This window comes from Microtus oregoni, unplaced genomic scaffold (assembly GCF_018167655.1).
Source record: "Microtus oregoni isolate MIOR12 unplaced genomic scaffold, Mior012 000029F_ref0000214, whole genome shotgun sequence".
Lineage (NCBI taxonomy): Eukaryota > Metazoa > Chordata > Mammalia > Rodentia > Cricetidae > Microtus > Microtus oregoni.
This window is the reverse complement of record NW_024543088.1, coordinates 10,575,891-10,594,704: the sequence shown is the minus strand read 5'-3', so window position 1 is coordinate 10,594,704 and position 18,814 is coordinate 10,575,891. Positions and strand designations below refer to the sequence as shown.

At 44.8% G+C, this 18,814-nt stretch overlaps 1 protein-coding gene across 1 annotated transcript in view; it reads left to right on the top strand.

Annotated features, from left to right (window-relative positions):
* Window positions 1–10,268: 10,268 nt before the first annotated feature.
* Ubl3 (ubiquitin like 3) overlaps window positions 10,269–18,814 on the top strand; it is a 41,055-nt gene continuing 32,509 nt past the window's right edge. Inside the window, exon 1 of the mRNA XM_041678183.1 lies at window positions 10,269–11,172. Coding sequence (XP_041534117.1) covers window positions 11,146–11,172 — 27 coding nt within the window. The 5' untranslated portion in view covers window positions 10,269–11,145. The remainder of the gene's footprint in view (window positions 11,173–18,814) is intronic.

Sequence of the window (18,814 nt, the reverse complement as noted above, 5' to 3'; positions counted from 1 at the left end):
ATGAAAGTGGAGGAGAAGGGAGGAAGAGGTGGTCTAAAAAACAAGAAAAGGGGGTCCTCATTTAAACCCTGTGTCACTTTTAAAAGGATAACCATCATGGTGATTTAACATTTATCCCTCCTGCACTGTACTGAATGCCTTCCAACCCACTTCTTTTGGCCCTCACGGCAGCCCTATAAAACAAAGTCAGCTGATGGCCATATTTTACAGCCTAGACACTCACATTTCACCTAGATTCAGTAAATGTGTCCATGGGGCCAGTGAGTGGCAAAGCTGGAATCCATTCCGACTCCAGAGCTCATTCACAGGTGAGGGAGCGGCCCATGATGTCAAGAACTCGGGGCAGTGATCCAAGGGTGACAAAACAGGAAAGACGTCCTTGGTATTTGGCAGTTGAGCATCTTAGCTCATGAGGTAAAGTGAAGTGTGCAGGATGTGAGAAGTCAGATGCTCCTTGACATTTGGGGCTCCTGGGTAGAGTCCCAAAGCATGGCTTTGACCTTGGCTGCTACACTGTTCCCGGGGACACCATGCATGTGGGTCTCAGGGTGACCCCTCCTCTATGCCACAATGCAGGAGCTTTGAGTCCCAAAGGAATGCAAGGTGTTTCATCGTGAGTAGTTACAGAATTGCTGCGGATGCCCAACCCCTCAGATGCTCATGCACCCCTATAAAATCTCACAGTATGGTCTAGCAAGCTACATATGTCATTTATATGTAAGACCTCACATGGTAGAGATACTGCCCAAGTAGATGTTCTGTGGTATTTAGGGAATCAGACAAGGGGGCGGGGAAGTGTGCACCTATTCAGTGCAAATGCAACTCTGATTTCTTTTTCAAATATTTTTCAATAAATAGTTGGGTTAAACTCTCTCTCCTTTTTTTTTTTTTAAAGCCCTCTCAGGTTTTTAAGTGGATTTAGTCCATCACGTTGGGTGCCACTCTGTTGTCATAAGATTGGCGGGGCTGCGTCCCCAGCACCCGGCCGCCTGCATGGCTAGCTTATGTCCCGAAATAATTACATGGAAACTGTATTCTTTTAAACATTGTTTGGCCCATTAGTTTTAACCTCTTATTGGCTAACTCTTACATATTGATCTAACCTATTTTTAATATTCTGTGTAGCACCACTAGCTGGCTTACCAGGAAAGATCTTAACCTGCGTCTGTCTGGAGTGGGAGAATCATGGCGACTGCCTGACTCAGCTTTTTTCTCCCAGCATTCTGTTCTGTTTACTCCGCCTATCTAATTTTCTGTCCTATCAAAGGCCAAGCAGTTTTTTTTATTAATTAAACAATGAAACAACAGATAGAAAGATGACCCTCCTCCATCATTGGGTAGCTCCATGAATGTGAAAGCCTGGGATATGGAGGGTGGCTGATTGAGATTCTTGATGTTAAGGATAGGAACAAGAGGGGAGGAGAGTGGAGGAGAGCGTCCAGAAGTAAGTTAGTCTGTTTTTTCTGTTTGTATTTTTTTTTTAAAGACAATTGCAACGTGTTTCCATTCTAAGGAGGAGTCCCCTAGTTTGTGTGGGGTTGAGCCAGCTTGCCCACTTTCCTGGCATATTTATCAATCGTGTTCCCTATTCCTCTACCATTTCCTTGGATGAATTATGCATTCTACAGTCAACTCTCAGTGGAAGAGCCAGGAGAGAAAGAAAGCAGGCAGTTGTAAGAGAGAGGAAGGCTGGTTTGTTGGGAAAAGTTTCTGAGACAGAGCGGTTCTCTAAAGCGGGTAGAGGGGAAGGTTCTCTATGGACTACAACATGTAAGGGTGGACGCCAATGGCCAAGCACATGCTCCGAATCCCTACAGTCCCTTACTTGATGCTGTCCTCTGTGAAGTGGGCATCTATGGGGCTTTCAGTTTGAATGTACGTTCCCAGCCTTGTTTGCTTACTGTTTTAGCCCTGAGCTAATCTTCTCATAATGCATTCCTATTGATCTCTACAAGGGAAGGCAGACAGCGTGGGTAGAACTGTGCTGGACTTGAAGGAGTGGGTAAAAACAGTGTGAGGGGCTGGCTCGGCTGAGGTCTTAGCACATGTAAAAGGCAGCAGCTTGCTTCATTAAGACGATTCTAACAGAAACTTATTGAATGCTTATGACAAGCTAGAAAGTGTCCTGAGCTTTAAATCTGAATGATTTTCAAAAATATCTTTATTTTATGTATATATGTGTATACTATGTGCATGCGGTGTCCACTGAGGCCAGGAGAGGATGTCAGATCTCTTGAAGTTGGTGTTCAGGTGGTCTTGAGCCACCATGTGGGTGCTGATCCTTTGAAAAAGCAATCAGGCCCTTAGCCTCTGAGCCATCTCTCTAGACTCAAATTTGTATGTTTTGAAGAAATGATCTATTTCAATATTTTTTTTAAATCATTGATTGATGAGGAAAACAAGTAAATTGCCTGATGGAGGAGTTAATTTCATTGGTTAATAAAGAAACTGCCTTGGCCCATTTGATAGGCCAGCCCTTAGGTGGGTGGAGTAGATAGAACAGAATGCTGGGAAGAAGGGAAGTGAGCCCGACACCATGCCTCTCCTCTCTGGGGCAGATGCAATGAAGCTCTGGCCCAAGATGGACGTAGGCTAGAATCCTTCCCAGTAAGCCACACAGATTATTAGAAATGGGTTAGTCAAGATGTGAGAGTTAGCCAGTAAGAGGCTAGAGCTAATGGGCCAGGCAGTGTTTAAAAGAATACAATTTGTGTGTTGTTATTTCGGGTAAAGCTAGCCGGCGGCCCGCAGCTCCTTCTACAGTTACCCAGCTTCCACATCTAGTAAATGTCAATCATGTTTTGAAAAACAGGCATACACTCTTAGGATATCTCTCTCTCTCTCTCTCTCTCTCTCTCTCTCTCTCTCTCTCTCTCTCTGTCTCCTTTAAGTTCATTTCAGGTCCTTTCTTCTCTGTGGCATCAAGTCAAAGGTTGACATCCTGATCAATTAATCATCACTGAATCTTTCAGAAAAGATGAGCCTGTAATCTGATAGGCAGGTTCCCGGCAGCCAGCCTAGAGGGTGATCAGCTCTTTGTATCACTGCCCCTGTGATCTGGTGAGGATAGGTTCTGAGCTGACGTTTCTGTCAGTGAGCTGAAGAAGGCTCATGCTAACTGGATTATTCAGTCTAGGAAGCATGGTCATGAAATCCACACATACACGTGGGCCCTTGCCCAACTCGGCCTGACTGGGGAACTGAGTCAGCGGCAACAGAGAGGCCACTCTTTGACTGTAGCCATCTTCCAACTGTCATGACCTCTTGCCAATGGAAAACCTTCAAGAGTAAGCTGGGTTTGGAGAAATGTACCACAATTCTCAGTGCAGCTCTTTGAAATGTCAATATAATTTCAGTAGCTTCGTTTACTTATGTATTTATTGGAGCTCAAGCTGGCCTCAAACTGGCTACCCTCCTATCTTAGCTTCTCAAGCACTGGGGTTATGAAAACTTAGAACTCCGTGTCCCCCTTGGTGACTGCAGAAGAAAAAAATTTGAATGGGCAGAATAATGATGGATAATAATTCTATCAACAAAAACATAGAAATAAAACACAAAACTATATACCATGGCCGGGATAGAGTTTATTGGGGCCCAAGAGAAACACAATTACAACCTTAGTCTTTTTTTTTCTTTTTTTTTAAATATTTATTTATTATGTATACAATATTCTGTCTGTGTGTATGCCTGCAGGCCAGAAGAGGGCACCAGACCCTATTACAGATGGTTGTGAGCCACCATGTGGTTGCTGGGAATTGAACTCAGGACCTTTGGAAGAGCAGGCAGTGCTCTTAACCTCTGAGCCATCTCTCCAGCCCACAACCTTAGTCTTAAGGAGAATTTGTTTGCCTAGACCGAGGGGAGTATATTGCTTACACGGAGTCTAAAAATGTCTTGAGAATTTTACTACTTTGGGCATTAACATGCTTTCATAAAATAGCCTTATAATTGTGGGATGATTGCTTATGACAGTGTAAACCATGAATAATGACCATCGTGTCTTATGGTACTAATTTGGTAGTAAATTCTATACTTGGGGACATATTTGTCATGATTTTTTTACAAAGCTATGTAATAACTCAACAAATTCAAAGCTCCAAAGGAGTTCCTCTATCTCTGCTTCTCGGAACATCTTAGAGGCAACACATTCTCAGGTGCCTTAAAAGTCACCAAGAAAATGTGACTGCTTCTCAAGAGGTCGTCATTTCCTCATCTGTTTTAAAGAAAAAGGTGGAGATGATGTCACTGCTAAGCTTCCTTCCCCAGCAGGCACTGCTGTTCTGGTGACCCCCACCATGTAGACAAAGGTGGGGTCATGTCAGGAAGAAACACATTGCGGGACATTGGAATAGGACAAAACACAAGCAACCCTCTTCTAGTGTCTATGGGTTCTTGGACCACTCAGTTTAAACCATTATGTGTTTGTAAAGGTACCCGTGGCCGTAGCTCAGCGGTCCAAGGAGAATCAAGTCCCACCGCTCTTTGCTCTTCCCTCCTCAGTATCTAACAACAAGACATTGACCTCTCCCTGACACCAGCCAAGTCCCTGTCCCCACTGTCCTTTACTGAGATCCAGTAGGAGATACAGACCAGGTGAAAATTTGAGCACAATGTCATGAGGTCATGGACGCCGCCATAGGAGTAAGCAGTGGCTCTTGGAAGGGTAAGGGAAACAAGGCCAAGAACCCTTGAGGTGCGTGACATTCAGGCATGAGGAGGATGAGTGAACAGATGGCTGGCCAGAAGAGAAAGCCTGTGCCAAGTCTCAAGGGGTCCTGCAAGCGGTGCAAGCAGGGGAACTGGCCATTAGGAGTTGGGGTTTACACTGGGGTTAGGAAAGGCTAGAGGGAGGAGTCAATCACGAGGGACAGTGATTCAAATGAGCTGCTTGGGGGGTCACTCTCTGAAAGGAATGGGGGGATCAAAAGGTTTTGAGTGAGGTGGGGACTGTCCTGCTAAGCTGGGTACTCATAGGAACATGGAGAGAGGCTTCCAAACTCATGGAATCTTTTGTCTCTATGTCTCAGGTCATTGCATAAGCATGAGATGGCTTTACACTTAAATATTTGGAGTGACTCTAGGCTGGCTTGACTCAGCGGGGAGACTTATGTTAACAGGAAAATCTTGGTCTGTGCTAGGTTCTGGGCTCCTGTAGACTGGATCGAGTTGAGCACAATCAGATAGGGGTGTCCCAGGCCATATTCCAAGCCCAAATCTTCCCAACCTTGTGGTACATGGTATGTCCACTGGGTCCCCTCACTCCCAGGCACTGTGGAAGCCTGTCTCTGCATCTTGGGGGGGCTTGTCTTATTATCTGAACCTTTTGTAAAAGGCAGCGAACAGCATCTACAAAAAGAAATACCTCGCAGGAGAACATGGTTCATTTGCCCCTTAATTCTATGCTTGTTTTATTTGTATGTGCAAGCACATGTATGTGGATGCCACAGGAGTTTTCTTTAACCACTCTCCACCTTTTTAAATGTGTGTGTGTGAGTGTATATGCGTGTTTTGTGTCTGTACGTGCGTGATGTGGAAGTATAAGAGTGTGGGTGTGAGTACCCATGTGTGACTCAAGAGTTTATGTTCACTCATGTGATATGAAGAGAGTGTGTATGTATATGCGCATTTGCATGATTTGTGTGCATGTGTCTGTGTGTATGTGTGCACGTGTGATGTACGGGTGTGTGAGAATATATGCATATTCATGTGTGATGTACGAGTGTGTGAGTATATATGCATATTCTTGTGCTGTTGGCTCCTGAATGCGCTGGCCTGTGTGTGGTCATCAGATCTTTTCTAGCCAGTGTTCATCTTTCCACCTTGTTGACCGTTCTGGGGGTCAAATGACCCTTTCACATGGGTCACCTAAGGGCAGTGGGAAACACAGATATTTACATTATAGTTCATAATGGTAGCAAAATTACAGTGATGAAGTAGCAAGGAAAACAATTTTATGGTTGGGGGACATCACAACGTGAGAAACTGGATTAAAGGGTCGCAGCATTAGAAGGTTGAGAATTACTATTTAGATGGTCTCTTCCAGCTTATATAACTTAGGCTAGCTGATGACTAGTGAGCTTCCAAGCTCCCACTGAGCCTCCTACAGACCCTTAAGTGACTATATATGACTTTTCCACGGGTTCTGAGAATCTGAACTCGGGCCCCTGGGCTTTGTGGGCTTTTCCGTACTGAGCAATCTCCTTACCCTCCCTCCTCTTTAGATTTTGAGATAGACTCTCCGAGTCCAGAGATCACCCATTGGCTACAGTGGCTGGCTAGAGGGTCCGTCTTTCTTCCTCCCCTGCCCCAGGGTTCTGTGAGCACTGGGCTGCTTTATGTGAGTGCAGGTGGTCTAACCCAGGTCCCACGGATGCTTTCCTGACTGAACTGTCTTCCCAGCCTAAGTTAAGCCATTCTATAGATCCAGGTGGATATCTGGGTCTGGTGGGCAGGACCGGAAAGGTTCCAGGCCTTTGTGTCTTAGAACAAGAAAGCGACCAGGGAGATAAACTGATGGTCACACAAGCTGGGGCAGACTGTTAGGATCGTAGCAGAGGATGGAGCAGGCCGGAGCGGAGCCGCTTAGAAGCACAGCAGCTGCACTGGACAGTGGGTTAGAGCTCCCATGTCACATAGCAGAGGCTTTGAGGCACAGCACAAGCTTTTCCTTGAACGCTCCGTTCGCCGAGCTCAGCATATTGCTTCACGCCTGGCGTGTCTGCTCAATGATCTCAAATCTCCACCCAGGCACGTGAGCCACAGGTCACCTTCAGACACCCTGCAGTGTCTCTGAGTGGCTCCTGCCATTTCTAGGCTGCCCTGGCTGGCAGGTTTTTCTCCTATGCTAATTTTGCAGCCTACTTGTGAGGCCTTCCGGACTTCATTCTCCACCCTCCTCTCCGGCCTCACTTTCATCCGGGTTCCTTGGGAAGACAAAGAGTGGCTTTGGGATGAGACTTGCTTTGGACCCTTTACATGGCAGCTGGGGCTGACTTTGTGGAAATGGTTTTATTGAGATATGACTTATGTAGTCGTATCAATAGTGAGAGGGTCGGTCCATAGATAAGCACACAATACAATATAGCTTATCCATAACAATGAGGGGAAACTTTTCACAGACTACAACATGGATGAACCTGGACGATACTATGCATAAGGAAAGAGGTCATTCACAAAAACGCTCTTTCCCTTCACAGGAGGTACTGAAATAGAGTTGAAAACCATCGTCTAAAGAGAAAGTAGGGAGCGGGGTAGGGGAGTTATTGACTACTGAGTATAGAGATGAAGAGGAAAGAGTAGAGGGGCAGCGGGGATGAGTCCTCCACAATGAATGGACGTAATGTCACAGAGCTGCACGACTAAGATGGTAATGGGGGTCAGGTGTATTTATGTGTGTATTGCTGCTACTGAAAACTAACTTCGGCTGGGCAGTGATGGCGCTTGTCTTTAATCCCAGCACTTGTGAGGCAGAGGCAGATGGATCTCTGTGAGCTCGAGGCCAGCCTAGTCTACAAGAGCAAGTTCCAGGACAGCCAGACTGTTACACATAGAAATTCTGTCTTAAACAAAACAAAACAAAACAACCAAGAAAAACTAACTTCAAAGCCAACGTAGTCTACAGAGCAAGTTCTAGGACAGCCAGGGCTACACCAAGACCTTGTTTCAATCAAACAAAAAATAAAACGAAACAAAAACCTTCTAGGGCAAGAGAGATATCTCCATGGTTAACACTGGCTGCTCTTGCAAAGAACCCAGACCCAGGTCCCAGCACCTACATAAGGTGGATCACAGCTGCCTGTAACTCCATTTTCAGAGGGTCTGATGCCCTTAAACAGCCTCCAAGGACAGCCATAAGTGCTTGGCGCGCGCGCGTGCGTGCACACACACACACACACACACACACACACACGCAAATAAAATTTAAAAGCTTTAAAAAGAACTTCTAAACCAATTCAGTAGTTTCTAGAATGTTCACAGTTTTGCAAAGTTTTGTTTTGTTTTGTTTGAGACAAGGTCTTGTTATGTAACCCTGATTGTCCTGTTATTAATATGCAGCCCAGTCTGGCCTCAAACTCAAGGCAATCCTCTCGCCTCGGTCTCTGAAGTGCTGGGATTACAGGCTGCTATCACCGCACCCAGCTGTGGTCATTGCTGTCACCTTATTTTCTGACATTTTCTTCATCCCCGTGCCCCTCCAGAAAAGCCTTTCATCTCTACAGACTCGAGGGTGCTATTTTTGACAGACCACGGTGTCATCACAGATTCTTAGGAGGGCCCTTGGAGATGAGGCTCCCCGGCAGAGGCTCGGAAACTCAGAGCCAATCAGCAAAGGCCACACAACTCATTTGTGGCAGAGTTAGCTCCTTGATTTCTTGTGAGGTTAGATTTCCATGTCAAAAATGCTGTGTCATTCACTTCCTCCCGAGTGATGCTGACAATAGAGTCTCATGCAGACCATGTTACCCTTCCTTGCTGTGGACGGTCAGGCTCCTCTCCGCAGGTTCTCCCTTTGCTCTCTAGAGCCTGGGTGCCAACAGTAAAGACAGCACAGTCTTTCATGCCTTAATTATGTCCGAGAAAGGTTTCTATAAGTTTTGCTGGTAACACTATTTAAGTAATTAGAAATTCAACCAGGCTCAGTGAGTTCACTTTGGAAAGATGTGGCCTTATATAGAAGGGGCAGTGGCACACAGCATCCCATAGCAGAAATGCCGGTCTTGGGCTCGAAGTAGGGGTCATTCTATGCCTGGCACTGGGGCTGGTGGAGGGCTTTGCTTTGTTCGGCCTCCTTCTGCCTCTTGCCTTTCAATAGCGCTTAGGTCTGACAGACCCATGCTCGGGGAAACTATGGGGGGCGGGGGGAATAGGTGTGAAATGGGAAATTAACTTTGGCGAGGGTTTTCAAATGGTGGAGAAGGATCCTATGGTTATTAACCACAGAGAAAGAGAGAGCATATTAACAGAGGCTGTGGCAAGTCACAGAACCCATAGGTGCTCAAAGAGCGAGAGTATGGAAGCCTCAGTGGGTCTGTATTTCTGTGATTCAGGCCTCTAGGAGTGCATGAAATGTCTTCAGCATGGCTACTCAAGGGACAGGTAGGTACTCTTGTGTCCTGTTGAGTTCCCATCCGATGAGGAAAAACCTGACCGAGGAGATGGTTATGGAGATGACACAGACTCCTAGACAAAGAGCTCCCTGAAGATAGGGACCACATAGCTCATGGTTGAGCTCTCAATGGCTGAGGAGTACCTGTGGAGAGAGAGAATGAGTAGCAACAGTCCGCGTCAGAAGATGTGCTGTTATTTACAAAATGACGTCTGTGCCGTGCATGAACTCATCTTCAAGGGCACTCAGACTTGAGCCCTGGAAGGTAGGCAAGGCTGCTTCACAGGTGAGGTCACACGGCTGGAGGTGGGAGAGGAGGTATCATGTTGAGACTGCCCTTCCAAAAGGCCTGAGATATGAATAAGAATCAACTGCTTGCCTGTGGTTTCTCTATCCTAATCCTATATCCGTGGTAGACATGTTTTTTTGCCTATATCTCCCAACACCAGCATTATATCATGCTGTTTTAAACTCATAAGACAATTACATCACTGGGTTAAACAGGGGTTAGGCTGGCAAGTGGGTGAATCCACATGTAGACTTTGCTACAGATCGCGCATGGTAGCATTATTGTGCCCAATACAGTTTCTGGTCATTTCGATTAGATTGTAGCTTTATGGCCCTGGGTCTTCAGGAAATGTGTTCAAACATTGCCTCTGCTTCATGAGAGCCTTGTTTCTGTTGAACTTTCATGGCCTGATTGGAAATCAATGATTTCTTCAGATCTTCAAACTGTCATGTTGAGGAGACCTAAAGATTCACTCACTCAATAAAATGGTTTGAGACTGCAGGATGTGGAGAACTTGCAAGAATTAAAACCCATGCTCCCGCACCAAGGAGTGTCCTATTTTAACTGTGTCTACGTCGTGCGCGAGGGATTCTCTCCGTGCAAGTTGTTTTCCTCCAACAAGCCCCATGATCATAGCATTTCAGGACACTGGTAGGGCCTAACTCTTGGGCAGAGTTGCTAAGGCGAAACAAGGGAGCTATCCTATCCTAGCAACTGTTGCTATGCGGGGGCGTGGCGTCGATGCGAGCGAGGACGCCCTTTGCGGGCCCCTTCCCCTCACCTGCACGAACTACATTTCCCATGATGCTCGGAGAGGGCTCCATTGTGACGAAGGAAATGAGAGCGGACGGGGGAGGGGGGCCAGAGAGGGGGCGCTATTCCCAAGTTGGCTCTTGGGCTCTGGCCGCCGACACCGCCGCCATGTTGGGCTGAGTCGATGACAGGAGGAGGCCGGGGCGTGTGGGATTGAGAAGTGGAGGAGGAGGCGGAGAGTCAGGACTCTGAGAGGGAGCTGTTCCCTAGCTGAGGGAGGAGCCCCCGGAAGACGCCGCGGAAGGCAGCAGAGCGGAGGCGGCCAGAGCCCGGACGCGATGCAGCCCCAGCCGCGCGGCTGCGCTGAGGCGCCCGCGGCCTGAGCCCCCCGGCGCTGCGCTCGGCTCGGCTCTGCCCGGTTCGGCTCGGCTCTGCTCGGTTGCCGGCGAAGTCGATGCCCTTGAGCGCGGCTGCGCGCGGCCCGGTTGTGCGGCCCCGCGGCGTGCGCTGAGCCTCTCGGCGGCCCCGGCCGCCCTCAGCCCGGCGCTCGATGTGTAGCCACATAGTTATCTGTACACTTCGTCGCCGGGCTTTAATGAGGACCTGAGTCGCGAGCGCGTGTGAATCACCGCCTGGGCCCGGGAAGGAGGACGGCGCATTTAACCCCCTCCCACCCCGCTCCATGTCCGTGTGTCACTCGGCTCGGTCCACCTGGCGCGGCGGGTCCCGGCGCTGCCACTGCTGCTGACGATCGACTCCCCTCGCGCCTCTCTCCCCAGAACCTCTTGGACTCCCACGTAACTTCTACTTTTTTGTTGTTTTTGTTTTCCCCTCCTTTTTGGAAAAGCTCAGCGACAGACCGGTCAGAACTGTGAAGGCTTTTGATTTCCCGTAGCTCCAGCACTTCTGCTCTTGTTTTTTGTTTGTTTGGTGTTTTTGTTTGTTTGTTTGTTTTTTGTTTTCTGCGTAAACCTCTGGGCCACTCTCAAAAGGCAAGATGTCCAGTCATGTCCCGGCGGATATGGTAAGTGAACGATAAGTTCTGACGTTCGGATTGCATTGTGGTTTCGAATCTGATTTAATCCGAAAACGACACCGGCGTCGGGGCGAAGTTCCTGGGGCCGGGGGTGGGGGGATTACAGCACTGTTGGCAAAGCCACCTCGCTTGGCTTGGAGAAGTTGGCACTTCTGGCCCCCCTCCCCCTCCTTTTTTATTTTTTATTTATTATTATTTTTAGGAAACATTGGGTTTTGGTGTGGTTTTGCTTTTTTTTTTTTTTTTTAACCATGGGGAGTCACTGGCTCAGTTGTTTTCTAAGTCGCCGGAGGCAGGGAAATGCAGCTGGAAGCGAAGGAAATTCCTCTCCGGTTGCTAGAAGGCTCTTTGGGCTTGGATTTAAACGTCTCGGGGAAACGTCAGGGTCAGTGTGGGCAGAGCCGGGGACGGGCGCCGCGCTGGATGCCTAGGGCAGGAAGAGGCGATCTCGCTCAGTGACAGACAAAATCATTCGGGCAGTAGGCGCACACCTGCTACGTTTCAGGGACCGAGGAGCACCTCTTTGGAAAAGTCTTGCTGGGAGCCCTTAGAAAGCTCTGGCTGAACAGCTCTGGCGACCCGAGCTATTTAAGAGGACGTTTTTCGAGTTCAGGCTGATCGCATAAAGGACCCCTTTTTATATAGATATCCCAAGGTTTCTTGGTTAACAGAGATTTAGCAGGGTTACATTTTAGGTTTTTGTTTGTTTGTTTAAGCCAATGAAACAGCTTATGGAGCCTGGATCACTGGGCGTCGAGAACTGGAAACAAAAAGTGCTCTTGTTTATTGAGCCTTTTCCCTTCGGTTTCTAAAGGTTAGGGTTGTGAGTGTGTTGACCGACAGTTACTTTGTAGCCCTACAGTGCTGAGGGGTGGGTTTGTGGGAGTGTGAAATGACACTTTGCAGTCCCAGGGCATTTAACCGGGAGGTGAATAATCCTGTTCATGAAAGAATTGAAGTTAATGTAATCATGCCCACTTATGTCAAGTTGACATTTAAATGTATGTGTATTACAGTGTAAAACCAAAATTGAACTTTGCTAATGATTACATTTTTAAAATGTCAAATATTTCTATGGGGGTGGGGAGACCTCTTTTACACGTCTTTAAAAGAAAAGTGACCCTAAACTGTATTTTGACCTTGGCTTAAAGACATTTTGTTTGTTTGATTTTCCACTTAATACCCTATTCAAATGCAAAGGAACCACTGGGTCTGTCTCCTGGGCGGCCTCACCGCACATTCGCTTCCGGAGTCTTTAAACTCCCGGCTCCGTCCTTTTTTAGCTGTTCTTCCTTCTTGACTTGACGTGCACGGAGGGAATGGTCTCTTGCCTGCTAGAGTGGCTGCCACAGTTCCCTTTACACTGTTCTCAAAGTTGCCTGGAGAGGTCTCTGCAGCGAACTGCAAATGCTATTTCCCCTGTTTGATGAGTGATCTGTGGGCTCATAGCCTCCGGCAAAGATTTGCTCTTTGTAAAGCCTCCATTTTACATCATCCACACAGTGCAGGCTACACCCACCTGAGTGCCTTTTATTCTGTCAGAGAAGTTGTAATGAAATAGATTTGTGTCATTAAAGCAGTGCCACTACTTTCTTTAGGCCCAATGACTTTTTTTTTTTTTTTTTTAAAGCGGGGCGTACAGCATCTGGCACACATTGAGGTGATTTGGGGCAATGCTTTCTTTGAAGGTTGGAAGCTGTGTTGGGACTGGGGGACTGAAGTAGGGGCACGGTTTTATTAATAGCTGCAATTACAAACTGTAACTACTTGTCTGTTCGAGATTGTGTGTTAAGGCCCTGATGACTCAGTGGTGCTTTGAGATCCCTGATTAAAGGTGATATGCAAGGGCAAAGCAGTATTATGTAATAAACATAGCATGCCTGATGATGCTCTTCAGAGGTAGCCTGACGCTGTGCAGACTTCCAGGCTCTAAGTGGGTTTTGTGTCTCCTGTTCATCTTGCTGGAGGATACGATTGTTTGTGAAGACCTTTTAAACCTCCATCTTACATTACTTCAATTTTACTTTTTCCTCAGAAGTGTCTTTGAAAGTTCCTAGCCTCCCCAACTGTATGTATGTATGTATGTGATATTAAATACTGGCTTGAAGTTGTTGATTTAGTGTTTCACAGTTAAACTCCCCATGCCAATAACTGACAGTTTGAGTTTGCATTAGTGACTTAAAGTGAGGACAGTTTACCACTTTTCAATTTGAAAGCCATCTCTTTACTCCCACAGATATTCCCACAAAGTAACATTTCCTTGCAAACCTACTCTAAATTGATTAGGATAGGAGCTGTCACAGACCTCTGAACTTGAACTTGCAAGTGCAGCATCGCCTTTCTATTAGGTGCTGTAATGTGAACCTTTCAAGTGTTGACAGCTCCTCCGTGCTACGGAGAAACAAATGTTCTTCTGTTCCTTTACATCTTAATGGTGCTGTCAGCCCTAGGAACATCCTGGCCAGGAGGTGGGGTGGAGCTCTGATGTTAGAACCCCTGCTCTGTTTCATTTGCGGTAATTCCTTCCAGACAGATGATAATTACTAAATCAATTGACATTTGGGTAAAGTCTTCTTATGGCTATGGCTATCATTGTGACTCATTTTGCAACCCATATATTAATACCAGTTCAGATTTTGTAAATAGAATTGTCATTTAAAATTTGCTTTTAAATATTAAGTATGTTTTTGTTTTACTGTAGGAACATTTTTATAATCCAAATTTAGAAGGATAAAGTGCCTCTTTAATGAATACATTTGTTGCACCTTCCATAAAATAATTTGCGAGGAATCACCATTCTGCAGTACACACACACATACTGCGTGTGCACACATGCACGTTCTAGAAACATAAGTGTATTTACAGGAAATGCTGTTTTTTCTTGTCAATAATGATAAGAGTTGGAAGTATGTTTACTAATATCTTAGTGTAGCAACCTCTCTGTGGGAAAAAAGCTGAAAATATTGGAGCAGAATTTCATTAGACTGCATCTTATTTAAATGGTAATTCCCCTTATGTTTTTAAAAACTGAGTTCAGTTTGTGGTCTTCCTTGAGCGTTAGCCATTATTTATGTTTATGTAGTGACGTGAGCTGCCCCACAAAAAGACATTTACTGTGAAGAGAGGAATGGGGAGAGGATCAGGTGAAGGTGATGACCTCACTTTGGACTGGGGAATGTCTCAGCACGTGTGCACATGTATGTAAAAATGTTTCTTCACTTGCAAGACTACTTAGAACTTTGAACTAGAATTATACTTTATTACTTTATGACATCTGTTACATCAAAAACTATCTGCAAACCATCAGTGAGCCGGGTGTGACAGGCACTGCCCTTAGTGCAGTGGTCTGGAGGCAAGGCCAGGCAGATCCTAAGAGTTCGAGGCCAGCCTGGTCTACATAGTGAGTTTTAGGTCAATGAGGGCTACATCGTGAGACCCTGTCTCAAAAACAGAAAGCAAAAGAAAGTATCTGCAGAAGAAATTGTATGAGGACAGTGATCTCAGACTGTATCTAACTGCTTGCTAGGTTGATGACAGTTACGATCAACAGACATGACAGTTTTGTCAGTACTTTTCATGTGTTTAATAGAATAATTTAATTGTAATGCTTGTTTTATTTCTTTTATTCACGAAAGAAATATTTTTGGAGCCCTCTAGTGGGCAGGAAGTAACTAAAATAAGTTTTCTTTCAATGTGAACTTTGATCAGTTTCCTAGGTTAAAGTGAAATGACCTGTGAGGAGGAGCCATGCCTAGAACAAGATCTTGAGAACAGAACTGACTATGGGAAAAGTCTCCGAGATAAAATACCAGACTCCCTCCTGCTTACAGTTCCTTTATTGTTTTCTTTCTCCTGCCACATAGAGTGTTTTTTTCGATTGAAATTGAAAGAAAGCGACTCAAGCCCAGGAGTCAAATGAGTACAGCTCACAAGTCCGCAGCGTGACTTGTTGATAGCGCGGCGAGCAGCATCTCTCTGTGGAGTGCTTCTCTCAGGGTTTACTTGACTGATTCCCAGCTTTTGAATTGAAATGGACTTTAGTTCATTCTAGGTCCAAGTGGACTTTCCTTTCTCTAAATCATGTCTTTGGAGTTTGTGCTTTTACTTGGTCAGGTGTGGGGACAAGTGTCTTAGATTGTTGTCTTCCTTGATTTCTAAATCAGATTGATGTTTAAAACTTTCTGACTCATGGAGTGGTACATGAGTTGCCTAGAGAAAAGGAAAAGCATTCTACACCCACTAGTAGATCAGAAGTTTATTCTGTCTGCTGTGACTAGCACTTTGAATGTGGAAAGCACACTGTTAAATATGAAAGCTTGGATGTCCTTACATTAGTGATAAACGGCGCTGGCTCTTCTAGTCTTCATAATGTGGAACACATGTGCTTTGGTTTTCAGGTTCCTTTTAAAGCGGGGAGGGTGTCTCCAGGTCTCCAGACAGGGTTTCTCTGTATCCTTTACTGTCCTGGAGCTCACTCTGTAGAACAGGGTGCCACCAAGTCACAGAAGCCTACCTCTGCCCTCGTAAGTGTTTGGATCAAATGTGTGTACCACTACCACTGGACTATCAAGTTCCTTTCTTTGGGAGAAGAAATTGAAGTGACCTCAATTCATAATAACCCGGTCAGGCACCCTGGATTGGTGATTTTTTTTTCCCCCCCACTTAATGAAGGTTGTGTTTTGAAACAGCCAGTGTGATCCTTTTGAGTTGCTGCTTGGATAAAATAGGATGTCATGTACTTTGTCGTTTTGACTTTTTGAGTCAAGTACTGGCTATGTTGCCCTGGCTGGCTTCACAGTAGTAATCCTCCTGCCTCAATCTTAGTGCTGTGATTATAGTGATTATAATATGGGCCACAAGCTTGTCTAGCTGAGTTTTGATGGCTTACAGCCAACATTTGAATGCTGTCACTTGTGTTCCGAGTTTGCTGCAGACTCTGTAGTTGCAAACTTCTGTATGCAAATGTGGGGCCCTGAGCGTTCTGCCTGTTTTGGATCACTGCTTTATAAAGAGAAGTGAGGCAAATCAGTCAAGGTCTGAGAATAAAACGGCTAGAACTTGCTGTCCATCTGGATGTCTTCTGCCCCACAGTGTAGGTAAGCTTTCCACCTTCCTTCCTCTCTGCTCTCTAGATTAACTGTGAATGGAGTTTGCTGAGGAAAGGAACTCTTGGATGAGGAGGCCAGTAGGCGCTTTATGAAGTGCAGCTGCCCAGAGGGTTTTGTGATTGATCACTATGGCATCTAGTTAACAGAACCTGCTGTTGACTTAGCGTTCTAATGACAGCAGAGCTTTACTCTCAAAGACTTTGAATCCAAAGTGAGAAAGTCTTACTGCTCTTAAGAATCCAGTGCTGTAGAAAGAACATTCCAAGAGCCCGTATGCTAAAAGGCCTTCTCTGCAAAGAACTCCAGTGAATTTTGACTCATTAGAAGCAAAAGGCAAAACTAGTTTGCAAAAATATAGGCCGTCAGGAAAAATGAAATTTTGTTAACAATTGCATAAGATAGCTGACTTCTCCGATAAAGCTGGTAATGGCATGGAGACTATGGTGACTTTATGAGCTAGTAAGTGCTCCTGATCTACGCCTCTTTGTGAGCTAGGGTTTTCATTTTGCCTTAGGACAGCTGAGTAAATATTGCCTTAGAATACTCTTTTTTTTCATGCAGTCATATTTTATAAACATCATCTATACAAATAAGGATCGAACCACACTGTAATTTTAAGCTGATTCTAATAGATGTCAGTTTTTTAACTGATTGTATATTCGCAAACCTCACTTTTTTCCATTTTCTGTAGCTGTAAGTCTAGAGAACACATGCATGCTGAGGAAGAGGAGGAGAATGGAAGGAGTAGGGAGAGGACCTAGTCCCTTTTTGAAGTCCCCACTTCTCCCAGTGCTACATTAGGGAATGGAGTTCCTATCCTTGGCTCTTCAGGACCCATCAGATCACAGCAGGAATTTAAAAGCTGTGGGAAGCTGTACGGCTGTTCCTTAAACATGTCTCCTGTCTTGTGAGTAATCCTTAAAATAAAGTTCTTAGGAATGTAGTTAATGTGCCAAAAGACATGCTAATCTTTTGAATTGTTGATGGAAAGGGTACCAATTTCATAATTAAAAAAAAAATTTCTAGGCTTCCAGATGATTCCGGCCATTTCACTATGCCTTCTCCTCACTTCCCTTTGGTTTTTGTTTTAGATCAGATATCCAATGTGTCTGAATAGCCCAGACTCGATCCCCTTGGTTCAACCTCCTGAGTGCTGGTATTAAAGAGGCATGTGCCACCATGACTAGCTGCATTCTCTTTTTAAAAATACTTTATTTTCAGATTTATTTGTTTTATGTGTGTGTGTACACCACATGCATACCTGGTACTTGAGGTTACAAGAAGACATTGGATCCCCTGAAACTGGATGTACTAATAGTTATGAATCTGATAGCTGGGAACGGAACCTGACAAAGTTCTCTTAACTGCTGAGCCATCTCTTCAGCCTCACATTTGTTAGTGTGCTAACTTATCCATCACATCAAATGTTTACAACTTTGTTCATGGAGAAGGTTGATTATTAGTTTTAATGTCTTATGAAAAATCTTTGTGTCAAGATCTAAGTGTCAAGGTTATATTTACCTCATAAGATGATTTGGGAAATGTTTCTGAATTTTTTTGGAAGAATTTGTAGGTATTGATTTTATTTCATCTGTAAATGTTCCAAGAAATTCAGCAGCAGGGCCATCTGGGGTTTTCTCTGGAGATTACTGGTACTGTTTCTTCAGCACATGCAGGACTTTTAATGTATCAGGTTTTGCTTTTTCAGGGTTCTGACCATTCACTTGAATTCCACCTCACCTTGAATTTTTTCAGTATTCTGGTCATTTTGATGACTCCTGCTCTTAAAAATCTATTTGTTTACTAGTAACTTGTGTTTCCTTATCTTGGTGATTTCAGGAAGTTAATTTAAAGTTCATTTTCTGCTAGTTTCTGTTTGATGTTTTTCCTTCTCCTTTAACAGAATTTACCTTGTTATTCTTAGTCATTCATTCATTACCAGCCAGTCCCATTTTAGTTCATACATTTGTTTATGTAGGAAATCTCCCTCTAAATAAAAATTTAGCTAGATCACACAAGTTCAGTCTCTATTCTTTTTATTATCCCTTAATCAAAGTGTATTTAAATTTCAAAAAATAATTCAGTATGCTTCAAGATTTCCACACTGGTGTTTCTGTTGACCTATGAGTTACCTAGAAATGTGTTGCATAGCATTTTAGCATTGGCGACTTTCTATCTATGTTTGGGTTTTGACGCCATGTTTAATGAATGCTGTTATTACCTGGAGCCTTTTGTCCTATGATTTCACAAAACAGTCATTTGTTGACGTCTACCTGCTTTGTAGTTTTTGGAACCTGGGTATGATGTACTATAAATATCATCTAAGTCAAATTTACTAATCATGCATAATCCATTTTATCTGTAAATATACAGCTTTTTTTTTTTTTGCTTTGTGATTTTGGGGTTCACACTCTGTAGCTTGCTATTGACTCCCCCTTCAACATTCACTTGAAAGAAGTACATTACAGTTTCCAGGTTTTACTGACTGTATGCTCTCTCAATCCTCAGACCTTGTCTTGTGT